At 49.2% G+C, this 16,942-nt stretch overlaps 7 protein-coding genes across 7 annotated transcripts; 3 read left to right on the forward strand and 4 right to left on the reverse strand.

Moving 5' to 3' along the window:
- Positions 1-252: 252 nt before the first annotated feature.
- On the forward strand, positions 253-1,966 carry LTR84_001165 (uncharacterized protein; the record flags this gene model as incomplete). The annotated part of the gene is made up of 5 exons (XM_064844791.1): positions 253-473; positions 525-1,260; positions 1,317-1,565; positions 1,622-1,738; positions 1,793-1,966. The coding sequence occupies 5 exons, from the start codon at positions 253-255 to the stop codon at positions 1,964-1,966; spliced, it is 1,497 nt and encodes a 498-aa protein (XP_064712651.1).
- A 610-nt stretch (positions 1,967-2,576) lies between these two features.
- LTR84_001166 (uncharacterized protein) lies at positions 2,577-4,713 on the reverse strand (the record flags this gene model as incomplete). The annotated part of the gene is made up of 4 exons (XM_064844792.1): positions 2,577-3,560; positions 3,621-4,503; positions 4,557-4,575; positions 4,698-4,713. 4 exons carry the CDS (start codon positions 4,711-4,713, stop codon positions 2,577-2,579), a joined length of 1,902 nt encoding a protein of 633 aa, XP_064712652.1.
- Positions 4,714-5,902: 1,189 nt separating this feature from the next.
- Positions 5,903-6,801, reverse strand: LTR84_001167 (uncharacterized protein; the record flags this gene model as incomplete). Its single annotated transcript, XM_064844793.1, has 2 exons — positions 5,903-6,527; positions 6,611-6,801. The coding sequence occupies 2 exons, from the start codon at positions 6,799-6,801 to the stop codon at positions 5,903-5,905; spliced, it is 816 nt and encodes a 271-aa protein (XP_064712653.1).
- Positions 6,802-8,251: 1,450 nt separating this feature from the next.
- Positions 8,252-8,551, forward strand: LTR84_001168 (uncharacterized protein; the record flags this gene model as incomplete). Its single annotated transcript, XM_064844794.1, has 1 exon — positions 8,252-8,551. The coding sequence occupies one exon, from the start codon at positions 8,252-8,254 to the stop codon at positions 8,549-8,551; it is 300 nt and encodes a 99-aa protein (XP_064712654.1).
- A 1,955-nt stretch (positions 8,552-10,506) lies between these two features.
- Positions 10,507-12,048, forward strand: LTR84_001169 (uncharacterized protein; the record flags this gene model as incomplete). The annotated part of the gene is made up of 1 exon (XM_064844795.1): positions 10,507-12,048. The coding sequence occupies one exon, from the start codon at positions 10,507-10,509 to the stop codon at positions 12,046-12,048; it is 1,542 nt and encodes a 513-aa protein (XP_064712655.1).
- A 1,385-nt stretch (positions 12,049-13,433) lies between these two features.
- Positions 13,434-14,162, reverse strand: LTR84_001170 (uncharacterized protein; the record flags this gene model as incomplete). The annotated part of the gene is made up of 1 exon (XM_064844796.1): positions 13,434-14,162. One exon carries the CDS (start codon positions 14,160-14,162, stop codon positions 13,434-13,436), a length of 729 nt encoding a protein of 242 aa, XP_064712656.1.
- Positions 14,163-15,506: 1,344 nt separating this feature from the next.
- Positions 15,507-16,761, reverse strand: LTR84_001171 (uncharacterized protein; the record flags this gene model as incomplete). Its single annotated transcript, XM_064844797.1, has 2 exons — positions 15,507-16,631; positions 16,690-16,761. The coding sequence occupies 2 exons, from the start codon at positions 16,759-16,761 to the stop codon at positions 15,507-15,509; spliced, it is 1,197 nt and encodes a 398-aa protein (XP_064712657.1).
- Positions 16,762-16,942: the final 181 nt, after the last annotated feature.

Raw genomic sequence — 16,942 nt, forward strand, 5'->3', positions numbered from 1 at the left:
CGAGACACAACGTCCGAGCTGGTTCTCCGCGAGGGCTTGGCGAGCGGACCTCATCAACCTGCCAGAAACTCACATGGCTCTGCCATTCTAGATCCTCATGGCCCGTGGAGAACCACATCCTAGTCTAGAGTATACGCATGGATATAAGAATACCGTGTGCTCCAGTCGATCTGGTTTGTGATTCAAGACAAGCAACCCACAATACTTCTGCCTTTGGCCTAAATGACTACCTCTCAAAAAATCTCACCAACCATGGCTATCCATCAACGGGGAACGGAGGCCTTGTCAGTCGAGAAAGATCGCAAAGATCTGGATCTCACCGAGCAGGCCGAAATAGTTCCTAATGAGTATCTCCACCTGTACCCTTTACTGGTAGACAAGGCTCCGGAAGATCTCAAGAAGATCGAGAAGAAGCTCCTCTTCAAGCTCGACTACATCTTTTTGCCGGTCGTCACACTGATGCTGTTGATGGGGTACGGGGACCTCAAACACTGGCAATCAACGACTCACTGACCTGTCTGTAGATATCTTGATCGAATCAATGTCGCCAATGCTCGCTTGGCAGGCATGCAGGATGACCTACACATGTCTGACACGATGTGGTCGGCGGGAATCTCGCTCTTCTATGTCGGATACATCATTTCACAGCTTCCGGCCACTGTTTATCTCGCCAAGGGCTTACCACGGAACCAGATGCCTTGCTATGTCCTCGCCTGGTCAGCTGTCACTGCCTGCATGGCTGCTATGAGCTCCGGCTGGTCTTTCTTGCTCTGCCGATTCCTCGTTGGAGTCGCAGAAGGACCATTCCTCCCCATGGTTAGTTTGATGACATCTTCGTGGTATACGAAAGAAGAAGCGCCCCTGAGAATGGCTATCTGGCATGCCGGCAACATCGCCTCCAATATCTTCTCTGGTCTTCTGGCTGCTGGCATCCTTCACAACATGGAGGGTGTCGCCAATCTCCGCAGCTGGCAGTGGTTTGTCATCTTGGAAGGCATAATTGGTATCTTCGTCGGTATTGTAGCATTCTGGTGTCTACCCAATTTTCCACACAATACTCCTACCAGCTTTTTGACCCCTGAGGAGTCCGAGATGGCACAACATCGTATGCTGGTGTCTTTTGGTGGCCGGTCGGAAGATGACGAGGGCGGTGCCTGGGAGGGTGTAGTCCTTGCCTGCAAAGACCCATTTACCTGGATCTTCGCGGTGTTGCATTTCGGATTGATTGTCGCCCTTTCTTTCAAAGATTTCTTCCCATCGGTAGGTGCTTTTGAGGCTTTAACGACCACGAATCTTGCACTAATTTCCGACTCCAGATCGTCAAGACACTGGGCTATTCCAATCTCATGACTTATCTTATACAAGCACCACCGTACCTCTTTGCGTACATTGCCACCGTGCTCATCTCTTGGTCGTCTGGAAGATTTGGCGAGCACTGCTGGCACATCATAGGGAGTACAATTGGTTGTATGGTCGGCGTGATCATCATGATTTCGACCCTCAATCCCGGTGCTCGCTATTTCGGCATGTTCCTCATGTGCTCCGGCCCTTTTGTCGGCTTGAATGTATGGTATCCCCATCTCAAAAGGCTGTTGAGGATTATCCCGCTAATGGTGAACAGATTCACATTCCCTGGGAGACCACCAATGTCGCACGACCCCGTACCAAGCGAGGCGCGTTGGTCGCCATCACCAATTGCATAGCTTCGGTGTCTCACTGGTTCACACCTTATCTCTTTGTATGTGATGATCGAGACCAGTTGCATTTGCCAGTTCACTAATTCGTTGCGCAGCTGCGCTCTCAAGAGCCTCGCTACACCAACGGTGGTATTTTGATTCTCGCTGGCTGCATTACTGGCATTATAGGGTGCCTGGTTTGCAGTTGGTATGTCCGACGTCTGAACAAGAAATTGGACGAGCACGAGGTTGCGAACAGTTTGCCGAAGGGGTGGCGCTACGTCGAGTAGAAAGGCTGTATGGGGAGCTATCAAGCCTTGATGAAAATAGACAGTTCTTGATGACGAAAGTCTACATGGGTGTGATGGTCGTCAGCCTGTGGACAATGTGTCTGCGGCAAGACCAGCCGCTATATCTGAATTTGAATGATGATGAGACATTCACGGACATGAAATAATGAAGACTGTCCAGCGCCTGGCGTCTTGTCTCTTGGCGACTTTCCCGAGGACGTTTAGGTTCGTGATGAACGGTCAAACTACTTGACTAGTCCTTACGCACTTCTCGGTTTGAGTTTTGGGACTTACTTTTGATGAGTGACTGTTGATCAGCGGCTACGTGGAACTTATGTCACTTTTGGGGCCATAAATCACTATTGTAAGGGTGCCTGCGTACATTGAGGACTGTAAAGTAAGGAACATCGTCTCCCTTCACTGAGCATCGGCGAGGCGATCAACGAAAGTATCAAGATATAATGTTGGCAACAACATATTGCTCAGGGAGGATTAGGCTCCGTAGCGGCCAACACCCCAAAACGACTTGTGTCTGGCCACAAGGCGCAGAAGGTCCACAACTTTCGTTTCGACAGACACAGTAAAAGTTCGTGTCATCAGTCAGTAGCCTTTATTCTGATTGCCTAATATAGGGATCGAAAAAGCCGCCGTCGTTCAGCATCCAATTCTCAAGATGGTCGAATTGAAAGGGATTAAAGGCTATGTTGTCGATTGAAGCATGGTAAAAATTATCAGGGGCGTGTGCTATTGTTTCGGTCCCCACTGGGAGGGATGGTCCTGACAAGGGTACATTGGGGACGAACTTGGGAGACGTCGCCGACATATTGAGTGGTTTCCAGATGCGGCACGAGTCAAGGTCAGTGTGCTCAAAGTATTGCTGAATCTCAAGTCTATCGACAGAGAACGATGAAGTCATGTTCCCTCGTCGGCGGGTTGCTCTCCTCTCGATTGCATTGGAAAGTGTCCTCGATGCCCCAATTGCCGATCTCCATCTCTTCGACAGTTCTGCCAGTGCTTGCTGAAGGATGGCCAGGTCTGGCTGAGCAGCCTGCCAAAGATCCGTGAAAGACATCAACGCTACAAAAGCCATGGATGAGATCAGGCAATACCGAGTGAAGATTGGGGCTAGAACCTTGACCTCATCTCGTGCCAAGAAATCTTCGAATATCCGAGCAGTTAGGGATGCTGCTAGAGTCGAGATCACGCTGATCGATCCTGTGGTATGGTGCTGGCGCCCTAGGATGACAAGGCTGGCAAGGTAAGGTAGGTGCAACTGTCGAGCAGCGAAGTTCTGAGGGTTTGGGTGATATTTTGTTGTATCAATAACGAAGATCCTGAATTCTGGAGGAAGATTGTTGTTCCACCTAATTAAGGAAGTTTTAACATCGGTCTGTGCTTTCCTCGACATGTATCTTCTAGTGCAAGATTCTGATATGTCGCCCAAGATGAGACACACTGCGACCCATTGAGAGAATAGCTCAAAAGCACCAGAAGTTTCTGGGAAGTCGCGAGGGCTGGGTGGGAGCACGTCACAGTCCTCCATGCTGATGGCGCGGGGTCGACCATGAGCAACGGAAACGAGGCAGTCACGGGCCTATGATGGGTTAGCATGTAGTTTGTGATTTATAAAGTTTCATAGCAGGGTGGACCTCACGACAAGGCTCCACCATATTTTTCGCCTTAATGCTTTCATATTCCCAAGATGTGGTTCTCGGTGTAAGCCTATCTGATGCGCAAGGCCCACCCCTATTTTCAGCCAGAACTCACTGTTGTCGAAGGAAACATACTCCGGGGCTTCTGGATTGTACCACTGGAGTAGAAGTGTAGCCTTGATGGCTGTGATGGGGTCCTTGTCAAGACCTGACCAGAATAAGGCTTTGGCGCGATGATAGAATTGATCTGGCGTAGCATACGCCACCACAGATGGAGCAGAGTTGACCATACTTCCAGCAAGCCACACGGCTTGTGCCAATAGCAAACATGGAGGCGCCTGATCGAGGTGAGAGAGCTCAGCAAGGTCGGCCGGTTCCAAGACAGGCGTCCATGGCAGGCAATACTCGATGACCGAGCTGAGGAGGCTTTGGCGGGCTGCTCTTGGGGGGATTTCGGTGGCCTTCCACAGATGCAGTGTTGCCATGCTTGTCTCAAGATGTGCTGGGTGATTTGCAGGCTCAAACGCTCGAGCATTACCCTCGTCGATGTCGTCCTCGTTGTCAACATAATGATCCCTTCCGATATATGTCTTTTCCGGGGCACGGCCCCCCGTTTGAGATAGCAGGGAAGGCGAAGCAACGCTCTCAGATAGCAGTATGTCATGACCACCACCTCGTGAATCAACGCCGCTGGTAGATGGGAAGGAGGTCGGTAGCTGCCTTACTGCCGAGTCCAACCTTGAAGCAATGACGACCGGCTCTCTAGACGGTCGAAGACTATTGCCTACAACCGAAGATTCACCACTAGATATCTGGTCATTGTTCGTGCTACCTCGTCTATGCAATGGTCTCGCAGCAATCAATCTCTTCTTGCGTGCACGTGGTCTGGTCAAGTTAGAAGTGTCCAATGCCAATTATGAAAGGTTTCCATCACGCACATGCATGGTATTCCAGCCGCTGCGCATGCGATACAGCTTCGACCATCGGATCCCGGAGCGCATCGCACCTTAATCAGACCCTATCAGCAGCGGTAGAGGGGATTCGTCCTCCGTGTGCTCCACTGGGCAATCCAAGCTTACCTTTCTTTGATGACATAATGTACATGCGAGCATAACCATGGAATGGCGATTCGGTGGATGGAGTTTACTCTGAGGATGGAAACCTTCGTCAAAACAATTCAACGGAGATATCACAATTATGGTCAGCTCATCGGGGCATTAAAGATCGCATAGGAGCGGGGTAGAGGTGCTAGTCGGCCTCCATGTTTGATCAGAACACGCTGGGCTTGCGAACCTCTCCAGAAACCCAGTTGCACATTGTGGGTGTACACCCCGCACTCCGCAATAATGGTGATTCGGAACTTCGGTGGCTCGGCGATATACCAAGACCAATGTTGTCAGCGACTGTGTCGTCGAGCATTTTCTCTTCCGATGCACACAATGGATAGCGTTCTGAACCGAGATGCTCCAATGTACGGGGAGACACAGAAGCAATATTTCTTTCTATCTAGGAGGAAAAACGCCGACAGATGACAAGCTCTGGATCCCACACCCCACAGTAGCGCGGGCAACGATAAGATTTGCCATGCCACAGGACGACTTGACAACACCACCTGACGAATTCACCACTACCCTCTCACCACCATTTCCGATCCTTAAAACCCAACTTGTGCCAGGAAAGCAGGCGCACTTCAGCTGCCGAAGATAGGACGTTGAACACTTGGAGAATCGCCTTCAAGGTAGGCGGCTAACAATATTAACACACGAGAACCCGTAAAGGCGTAGCAAGCGACTAGAAGTGGTAACGAAAAGGAGATTTCATTTGTATGGGCTTCAAGGAGATTAAAGTATATCTTGAGCATTGTATTACTAGAACTAGCATTAGTTGCCCTTTCGGCTTAGCCGCCGGGCGTAATAAATTGTGTGTGTGTAGTAGCACGTTTGGCCATTGGCAATGATGAGGGACCATGCGGCTGGCAAGATACCTATTTGTCGGCCAGAGTTATATGCACTATTGACTGATCTTCAGCCAGGCAAGCACGCATTTGCGACGGGCCAGAATATTTCCCAGCGTGATCCTTTGACTCATCACATACCATATCTTTTGGCTTAGACGCCTACTAGCGGACTCTAATCTAAATTTGATGGGGTACTGGCAATGAATCACTCCTCAAAAAACTGTCCAGCGGAGCCGTGGAACATCTCATTGAACAGTATCATCTTTGATGATAAAACATGCCACAGCTTGTCAGCTTTTGCCCTGATCCTGTGAGAGGCACAATCTTTCACAATTTGGAATTGGCCATTTGCAACCTCCGTTTCTCGAACTGCTTCTGGGGGATCCCTGCAACACTCCGACTGAGTGCTCCAAACACTTCTTCCACATTTTGAGCATCAAATTGTTCTCGCATCCTCCGTGAGATCAACTCTTTGGTCTTCAGCATACTAGTCGTATCCAGGTCGGGGTGGAACAATTTTTGGATCTCTTCAAATACGAGTTTTTTGAAAGTCACATCGTCTCCTGGTCTGCAGTCGAATACTTGATTGATAAACCCGGAATCGAGAAGCTCTTTACTGGACAATCGTTTTCCAGTGATCAACGCTTCCTTGGCTTTTGTGATTCCCATTCTCTGTGTGAAAGCTAGCGAAGAGACCCCTTCCGGAATGAGACCTAGACTTGCGAACGGTGTCAACAAGAATGTGTTTGGGACAGCATAGATGAAATCCGAATGGGCCACTAAAGCTGCCGGCATGCCCACCACGGGTCCGTTCAGCGCTGATATCAGAATTTTTGGATGCGTGTAGAAAGCCCGCGCCAGATTTAGGTTGCTTGCAACAGTGAAGGCCAAGCCATGGCGATACAGATCGGTTCCAGGTGGCTGTACACGTGATACTGAGATATCAGCACCTCTGTCATATAGTCAGCGCAAAGGCAATTGGCCTAAGGGATTTCGATCATGTGGGTGCGTCCAGGCCATCATGTCGGAACGTACGCCGAGAAATATTTGCCCTTTCCGATCAGCAGCGTAATCAAAATGTCATCACGCTCGGCGATTTGGGTCAAGTACGATGCTAATTGGTAAAAATCGTCCTTGGTCATAGAATTCAGCTTTTGAGGATAATCCAGAGTGATAACGGCCATCGGGCCACTATATTCCAGTCTAATGCGTTGACTGATGGCCATGGTAAATTGGGTGGAGAGGATTGTTTGAATGGGAGGCCAGATCCGTACACGAGGACCCAAGTTCCCGAGTTACATGGTGTTGGTACCTTAATCCTGATATATATGGTCTCCCTGATTGCCGGATGTGGGCTGTCCCCGAGACCGAAACGCCGAATAAGGGACGACCAGGTTGAATATCGACGCCATTCCAGCAGTGTTGCCCCCCACCTATTGTGATTAAACTTACTATGCCACGTCTAACTCTACATCACTATCAGACCTGTATTCATTCCTTATGTTCAACCTTGTCCTTGGTGTTTCTATTATTGCTTCAGTCAACCACGTGATTGATCCATACCGGTCCATGCTGGCCACTGTCATTACCAAATTTCGTAAAGATCTTCGGATCAGGTAGCCTGAGAGGCGCCGGATCGGCACAGCACCGTCGAAACTGGCCAATGCGTGGAGTTCGCCATAAGTTGTTACTCTCATAAACGTCGACAAGATTGTTTAATGGCTGGCTTGGCTAAGAGTAGCGTAGGGGTCGTATCCATGAATACTGCTACGCCAGCGAACCGGGGCTATAGACTAGCATGATGTCGTCAGGTTTGTGCGCGAAGATATCGCAATAGGTCGTAACATTGACCGAGTATGATCTGCTTAAGTGTTGTCTTTTCTGTCTTATCACCAATAGCTGATCATGGACGTTCCAATTGGTCTGCAGACTAAATGGGCCAGCATGTCAGGTCTAGAAATGATAATAACAGATCCGCTCGTTACGAAAGGTTATATTCTGGAAAAGAGGAAACCTTCCGACCAGAGCTGACAGAAACCTCTCGGATGTGTTAATAGGCATTGAAGAGCGAATGATTTGCCAATTCTGAATTTTCATTGGCGTACTAAACAGTGAAGTAGGTCAACTGCAAAGTTGCCATTAAAATCTTGGACAATTAAAACTGGCTGGATGGCAGGATCACGCACACTCTGAACCTCGATGCTGTAAAGCTTGGCAATAAAAGCCCACAGATTTACTCTTCTCACCACGAGCACCCGGCAAGGTATCTTAAACATTCTTCCTGCCGCCCATCTTCTGTAGACGGAAGATAGACATCATGGTCAACAGAATCAGTACCATTGCAATGCCACAATGTCTGTTATTGTTGCTTGTGCGACATCTATACGCCTTCGTCTTGTACTAAACATTTAAGCAAAAAGCTGGGGTATCAAAGTCTACTATTCTTTCGAAACCTCACCAACTTCATCCTTCAATGCTTTAACCCATTGATCAAGCGCGGCTCTATCGTTTGACGGGCAACCGCTATCTTCTGGATCACTCCTGAATATGTTCTCCTCGGCTATATGTATCAACCTGCGAAGACCGGGTCTATGTTCGAAATCAACACCCTCATCCATGACGAAAAGACAGAAGTTTTGAGTAGCCTCGGGCCATGAGCGAGGTTTCTTGACTATTATGGCTGCTACCCTGGCTCGTCCACAATCCCCTGCCATGAATGACCCTGTTGTTGTGGCTTTTCCCATTCTAGGAGGTACCTTCAGGTGGCGTCGCCACGTCTTCATGAATGGTTTGAGTATCAGCTCAGAGTCTGGATTATTCAGAATTGCTAAGCAAAAGTTCTTCAACTTTGCAAATCGAGGTATGGCCAATACTAAGGATAAAAGCACAGACAAGCTGACCATTCTTCAGGTTGGCAAAGAAGACTTCTTGAAGGAAAGCGACCACAAAATTAAAGAGCTACAAGAAGAGCTTTGAAATTCGTGATACCGAAGTACTCACTTCTCTCGTTGAGCCTGCCGAAACTTGCGCTTGCGCGACACTAGCGACAAATGCTGTGGACACGAATATGAAGTGGTTGCGATTGGTAAAATGCCGCCTTTTAGGCTAGCTATGGGTTGGCGATACTTAATTGCCACATGTTGTAACACACATGCACATCAGCATCATGTCTACGAATTTTGCTGTTCTGATGATAATCACTGACACAAACCTGGAAGAGATCGCTTTGGATAACCTGAGTGAATTCCAGGAAACAAAATACTGACTTATTGGAGTGGTAATCGAGTGAATGAGAACTGAAGGCTGCAGACGTCTCTAAGGGATCTGCCGTCTCTTTGCAGCGCTATGATGACCGGGAAACTATAAGGAACATGGTGAGCTATAGCGACGACGGAGTGACGAGATAAGATGAGATGTAAGCGGCACTACATCAAGCGTATGTACGATTGAAAGAAAATATCAAGATTTTGAGACCACAATGACATCAAATCTGCGCGTTCTGCCACATGGTCCCAGGCTTGCCCCCTTCGTCCCCTCCTTCCTCCACCTGAAGCAGAGATCCATCTTGGAAACCAGTAGCATGAACAAGGCCTCAAATAATTCAGTCATATTTCAGGTAGTGGTAGTAAGTCCGACCACCACCATTGACCCAGTGAATCATCACATCCCAATGCATCATAACGAGCAGCATCATTATACGAACCTAGCTCGTGTCGTATGTGCTAGTGCTTCGTAGGACTAGTAGCTAGCGCGCTAAGTAAAGTGTTACAATAATATCGACATCCTATACCTACGAGTACTTAAGGTAGGTATCTAAGAGGAAGACTAAGGATTAAGTTGGTACTTTAATGCTCTGGGTGGAAGGTGAGCCGACGTTGGGTAAAGCGGCTAGCGGCTGATCAGAATCGGATGTTTGTACATATTATAGGTACCTAGGTAGTAGGATGGTTCTCTTCGCTGGCAATCACGATGATTTATAACTTTAACCTCAATCATGACGCAACATTGGCTTTGGCGCTGAGCATGAACGTCGTAACATCAGAACAATTCCATCATGTTTGATTCCTGACGCTGTCTCCCTTTGTTGGTCATTTCCATCTAGCTTTGATCCCCAGCTTTAACCTCATACATCCAAGTTCGCACTGTTCAGCCTCGTCAGCCCCCACGTCTGACAGTCAGTACCTGGGAAACAAGCGGGGGGATTCACCAGGATTCATCCTGAGCTACACGTTGATTAACTTAACAGGGTCTTTGCATGGCTTGCTACCTGCATGACCCAGTAGGTGACCATCTGCACATGGCTTTGATCCAATCATGGCATTTGGATCCCTGCTGCCCACTGGACAACGATGGTAGCCACATGTGATCTGTCAAATTTCCAATTCTCCCACTACTTTTCAGCCTGATCGTTTCGATGAGAGTCTCTGAAGTTGCTGCAGTGTACAGGTGCAAATGGAAGTCGGATACATGCAGGTAGGATACGCACTTGGGATTTGCATTAGCCTCGTCCTTTGCGTGACATGATGTCGTCGCCCCTCAAATCGCTGCCTACTACTGGTCGCCGATTGTTTACCCCTCCAAACATCCCGAACCCTTTTTGCGATTTTTCTTTCTTACACAATGAGAATTTGCTTTAAACCACTCTTACCATAAAGTACGAAGCATGGTTCCAAACAGGGTTTTATGCTTATGAAGAACACCTTGTGCTGTTCAGTTTCATTCTTGGACCCCTCAGTTCGCCTTGGCTTTCACGAGAAGCAGAACCGAGACACAATCGCAAGCTGGGCTCCTCGAGGGACTGAACTCCTCCGGCGTGATCCAGCACCTGTCCTCTACCTTGACCTCACCTCTCCGTCCTCCTTATTATCGCTCTGGCCATAATCATTGATACCACCTTCCACTTCAACCCTCACGTTGATCCTGGATCACCAATGGCCACTTTGGACCACGCATCTGAAGGGCCAGGGTCAAGAATGCATCACTTGTTCAAGACCTGTCCGGATGTGACTTGTGGCCACACAGTCTCTTCACGTCTCCATCAAATCGAAAAAACACAGCGAGATACTGGATTTCAAATCGCTGACATTCACAGATTCGAGGCGGTCGTTGATGAACTGAAGAAGCAGATCCGCAAATTGGATTTCGAGAACAAAGATTTCCAAAAGGACATCGCTTCTCTCGAACAGGTCAATAAGGCGCACGAGCAGGAAAAGGACGGACAAACCAGAACTATCGACAACTTGCATACGACGCTTGCTGACTTGAGAAAGAAGCTTGCAAAAGCCGGGGATGGAACGAAGCGGGAGAAACAAAGAAAAGAACACGAGAATGCTTTAGCAAAAGCACACAAAGAAGGCGAGGCGAATCGCAAAAAGTGTGAAGCCTTGAAGAAGGCGAGTGTGGAGTTGGAGAAGGACAACAGCGAGTTAAGGAAATCGAGAGATGAGGCTGCAAACAAAGCTCGGGAATCTGAAATCAAGATTGAAGAACTCATCGCAATGACGGAAAAAGCAAGTGCTGTGGCCAAGAAGCGGTTGTTGGAAGATGGACGGAAGATCAAAGAGGCCGAACAACAGGCCGAGACTGGTAGGACGAAGATTATGGATCTCGAAACCAAATCCCTTCAGTTCGAACAACAAGCCGCCACTAATGCAGCAACGATGAAAAGACTGGAAAACCAGTTGAGCAATGCTGGGAAAAAGGCCAGTACAGATCAAATGACGATTGAGCAATTGAATACCCAACTTCTTGATATGAGTCAGAAGCGCTCTGCAGACGAGGCAAAGGTTAAGAGACTGGAGGCTCAAATATTTGAACAGACCGAACACCTCAACACTTTGAGGGAAGCTCTACAGGAAGAGAAGAACCGAAATGAAATCTTCAAGCAAGAGTCTGAAGACCACAAGCAGAAAACAACCGATATCCTCGCACATGTTCAAGGCTATATTTTTGAGGCAATCAACAGTCACATACAAGATCATAATCAGGATCGAGATCCGTTGAGAGGGCAAGGACAACCAGAGCAAACAGCAGGATATCAAATTCAATCGCCAGACACCGGATACGAAAGCTCTTTGCACACAAACACTGCTGGATCCACCCCGATCGCGCATGTGGAGAGTAAACCAACATCGCGGGAAAACCACGCTCAGTTGAGACCTTATTCACCTGAAGGAGGTGAGACTGATCGGTCTCGAATTGCATTTACTCCCAGACAGCAAATCATGCTCGCAGAGCCCCGGAGAGAGCGAGAGATACCGCCATTCACACTTCCACCTCCCAAGTCAAGCCCTGTGGCCGGCACGAATACGCAAGACCTACGAAATGACCCGGCCCTCAAATCCACCCCTCCGCGTGGACCTCGACGAAGCACGTCGCAACACCCAGATGGGGAGAACAGAGGTACGCCACGAAGACGCCAGGATTCTGGGTCGCAACGTGGTTGGGATTCGTACAGACCAGGCGATTCATGAACACATGTCTTGTTCATCATCAACGAAGAGAGCTGAGTTTGTTCCATCGCAGCACGGAGCTCAACTACCCTTCCTCAGATGTCGCCGAGATTTCTGAACATCACCCTCAGAAGCCCGATGGAAATATCAGAGAATCGCTGAATCCACGGGCGTCTGGACATGAAGTGCTACAGCAACCGGTCAATGGGCCACATGATGTTAATGTACGATTATATGCTTGAACAACAGCACAAGACTGGTCCATCATCGACACCAGCATTTGGAACACATGTTGTCAGAGTAAATTGGAATAATCGCCACTCCAACAAGAGATACACCCAATCCTTGTCGGGCGTCTGCTCGTCCACCACATCTTGGAAGCCAAAGTGGTGGGGATTGGAGCAAGCGGCTGACTCCTGACTCGTGGCTGGTGCACCTTGGATGTCAACCATAGTCCGATCCATCGTGATTTTGATATTCTTGGGTACGGCCACCTCGATATCTGCCTACATACGTATGCAGGAGAAAACCGCGGTGGTGGAAGGTAATGTCAAAGGCTGGCAATTGGATCATGACGAGACGGCCATACGAAGCGAGTGCGGACGCGAATATGCGAATGCCATGAGAAATGTCAAAAGTCTACGAGTACCGACCTGATAAAATGTACAGTACAGCACAGCACAGCACCAGAACACAGATACCCCCAGAAACCTCCCCAATAAGGCAGAGAACGCAATGAGAATAATACCAATGACCCAAACCTAGCTAGTGATGTACCAACTATTGGTCATGTTCGGAATCAAAGATGTGAGCCTGACGTGTAGTGTAGTTCGCCACAGTCCTCGAGTTCTGTATGCGGACACAGATACGAGTATCCTGCCCCGGCCCATTATACACTAAGTAACGGATGAGGCATGCAACGCAACGCAAGGAGGAGAGAAACAGTGTGCCTAGGGGTGGGTACTTCTACGGAGTCTCAAGACATCAGTCCAAACGATCAGAAATAGAGATCAATAATGCATTGATTTCCACGCCAGAGAAGATATGAATTCTCGGCGGATAAGTAGGTAGGTATAAATAAATGATAGATTTTTCGTTCCCAAATTTTCTGGTGCGTGATTCCGTCATCCCATAGGATATTTAGTTGGCTGCTCGCTCGTATGATAAAGACCAAAAATATCAAAACATCAAAGATCAAATGGTTTCCGCGTGGTACAGGTACAGATACAGGTATCATGATAAACTTGCTGCTTGCTCAAATCAAATGCTTCGCTGGTAGACCAAAAACACTCAGAGATCGCCATGCTATGCCATGCCATGCTCGCTCGCTCAAAAATAAATGCCAACAACAGATGCCAGAGTAGATAATCGTACACACACAGATAAATCAACAGCACACAAAAATTTTACCAAACGAGGATCTTGACACCATCCTGGCCAGCAGGCCACGAGATCTGGACATTGTCGCCCTGGGGCACGATCTCGCCGCCGTAGATCTGGCCGGTGATGGCACTGCAGGGGAAGAAGCCGTCGGCGGTGGCGCCGGGGCCGGAGCCCTGCTGCCAGGTGGCGCGGCCGTGGGCGACGACGTCGATGGCGCCGAGGTTCTGGTTGCGCAGGTTGCCCGACGGCCAGCTGGAGCTGTCGGCCGTGGCGGGCGCGAGCGACGTGAAGAGCTGTGCTTTGGACGAGCCGCTCACGCTGGAGCCCGGTGCGTTCAGGTCGAACACCAGTTGGCATTGGTTCGACGCGTACTGTGCGTCTAGCGTGAAGGTCACTAGCGTGGTGATGTCGGCGCCGCCGTTGGAGGTGCTGCGCGACACGAGCCCGGTCGAGGTGTGGAAGTCGACGGCTCCGGTTTTGCTGTTGTATTGAGATGTGAAGTCCGGGTAGACGGTGGCGATGGGCTGGCCTTGGCTGTTGTAGGGCGCGGCGGGGGCGACCGGGGCGCTGATGGGTGTGCTGATGGGCGTACTGACGGCGGCGGGAGCAGAGGGATTGCTCACGATGCCGGATGTGTTGGTGTAGGCGTTTGTCGAGGGGGTTCCACGAGCGACCAGTGGGGCGGCATTGGCGAGGGCGCTGAGGCTGAGGATGGCAGCGGCGGCGAAGATATTGGCGGTGGATCGGGCCATTTTAATAGTTGTTGATGTTGATGTTGGGGTTTGGTTTAGACAGTATTATAGTATAGAGTGAGTATATTAATATGGTTGATTGGTTGACGATTTGACTTGTCGAATGTGTCCTTGAAAAAGTGGATCAGATGGATTTGCCGTAGGGCTGAATTGAATAGTAAAGTTGGTGGTGTTTGGTTAATTAGATTCTGTGTTAAAGAATGTGATTAAGAAAAGAAAGAAGGAAAGGAAAAAAAGGAAAAAGACGTAAGGAAATAAAGAAAGTTGTTAACTGTGATGTGTGATCAGTGGTTTGTATGGAGAAAGGGAAATATCTGGAGGAGGTCGGGCAAGGGCAATAGTCTTATAGAAATGGATTGATTGATTGATTGCCTGCACATCTCACAGCTTGATCTGAGAGTCAGCTTCCGATTGGGATTACCGGGTCATCAGTACGAGTAGGGACGGAGAGCATAAGCGAATTGGTCCATGCCATGCGGGAGTGTCCAGATGGTGAACACGAGGTGAGCCAAAAACCCAAAAGAAGGTCAGCTGTGCCTCAATGCGCAGCAGAGAAGAAAGACTGGTTCGGGTTATTTTGGGCCAGTTGGTAAACCGTGCAGACTCAGGCCTTGGCTTGGGCGAGGCTGGGGTCGTGAATGGTCAATGCGGTCGGCTGGGATAAGCCCAAGTGCTGACTGACAATCGATTCGGACTCTTGACCCGGCCTGAAATATGTACGGATAGGAGGATTATTGATGGATCGGTTGCTGCTATTGTGATTGATAAGTGGTGCAAAATGGATGATGATGCGCTTTCAGATTGAACAAATATCGCTCTCAAAGTATGGGCTTGGTACTGATACTGGTCCTGGTCCTGGTCCTGATACCTAAGGTACCTACTGAGACTGAACGAAGCAGCCAAGTTTAGCATGGCGAGAATAGCAAGAATAGCAATAACTTTGGTAAGCTGAGCCTGGCTGGCTGACACTGGCAAGCTCAACAGGAAAAAGTTCAAGTTCCGGAGTGGCCGCTTGGAGAAGAACAAAGAAGAACGGGAGCCAGAATTGGAGTTGCTCTGGTTGGACTTCGCGGCGGTTTGTGGTTTGGGGTTTGGGACTTTGTGGTTACAGAGGAATTGGTCCTCGTGGGTCTTTTCAGCCCAATTCCCCTCAAGCCACCACTTTATTTGCTGTAACCAAAATTTGGTCAGCCGTAGTCCTCAGCCAAGGTACGAGGAACTGAATACTGTTCATCAGTCATTCTGATGGCGTCTCGCACTCAGACCAGTACCTATCTCCTCGCACTCTGGCCACTAATTGGATCTGGGTATAGTAGTAATAACCAAAGCAAACCATCCTCATCATCATAGTGCAACATCTTCCATATCTGCGCCTTCTTTTCCATCCTCCACCTTGGGCTTTTGATGATTATTGCTGCTTTGTGCTGGTGGTGGCGATGAAGATGACTCCTCATCGGAAGAATCGGCCGTATCCTTCTCCTTGGATTCTACCGTCGGCCGTTGAGGAATCTCCTGTTCATCCGTCTCCTCCTCCTCATCGCCTTCATCCTCATCTTCAGTCGACGGTGCAGGTGGAAGCTCTTTCTCTTTGATTGGAGGTGTCGGTGGCAGTTCTGGACCTGGCTCTCCACTGACCGTACTCTCCTGACCGGGACTTGATGGTGGTACAACATTCGGCCTTGAAGGAAGGTTGGACTGTTGAGGTGTAGTCGTTGGAGTGGTCCCCGAAGGTCGATTGGCAGGCAACGATGGATTGGATCCAATCTGCCTTTGTTTGGGGTCGGCATCAAGATAATAACCGCGCACTCCGATTAACTTGCCTTCTCTCTCACACCCTTCAACCCATTCCGGCCGTACAATGGGGATGTTCATCTCGTTGGCTTTCTCCCAATCCCGGCCTCGACCTTCAGTGCACACGAAATGCGTGGTATCGATCCTGACCGTATCCACCAGTTTCGCCCCAATCCGTTCCACCGCCCTTTGCAGACTGTCCATCAGCTGAGGGGGCAGAACTCCCGGGGTGATGGTAATTCCAGTCAGATTGTTCATGTCATGTGTCCTGACATCCAGTGTGTTACTCGTATATGTGCCACCGCTCGTTCTCAGTACCATGTAAAACGAGTATTCCGAATCCACAGCTAGTCCACTGATCTTGGTGCTGGTCATGTCCATGGGACGGGGAATATTGCCCGCCTTGCTTCCATTCCGGTATAAAGAAAGTGACCTCAGTGTGGTGGTGGCCAGCTGGATCGGGTCCCATTCAAGGACCAGAGAAGTCTGTGTAGCATTTCGTAGACGGAGCACAGGGGTGGTGGGAGTGTTGATGCCATAAGTGTTGAGGATTTGTTTTTGTAACGAGATGAAAGATGCTTGCGATTTCTGCTCGGCGGTGTGGTTTTGAGAGACGGTGATATCGACAATGGATCCCGAAGTGATTGAAGAGGGTAATAGTATGGAAGGGAATTCTATCTGTAGACTGCTGTCAGCACAATAAGACTTTGAGACGGGATTCAACTCCAAAACATACCAATCTTTTGTCTTCGGTAAGAAGGACAGCGACACCGGCGTCAACCTTGCCTACGGTCAAGGAGACCAGCATCTTGAGAGGGAAGATCTAGATGGTGAGGGGACAACGCAGGGTAATTCGGCTGAGAATTGAGGTTGGAGGGTGGTGGGCAGTTGTTACAACTTGGATGTTGGATGCTGTCTCAGAATGCCATCTGTGTCCCATTCCAAAGTCGCGTCGGGTCACGTGCCAGGCATTCTGATCTGAGTACGAG

The sequence above is a fragment of the Exophiala bonariae genome, assembly GCF_035927105.1.
Source record: "Exophiala bonariae strain CCFEE 5792 chromosome Unknown scaffold_1, whole genome shotgun sequence".
NCBI lineage: Eukaryota > Fungi > Ascomycota > Eurotiomycetes > Chaetothyriales > Herpotrichiellaceae > Exophiala > Exophiala bonariae.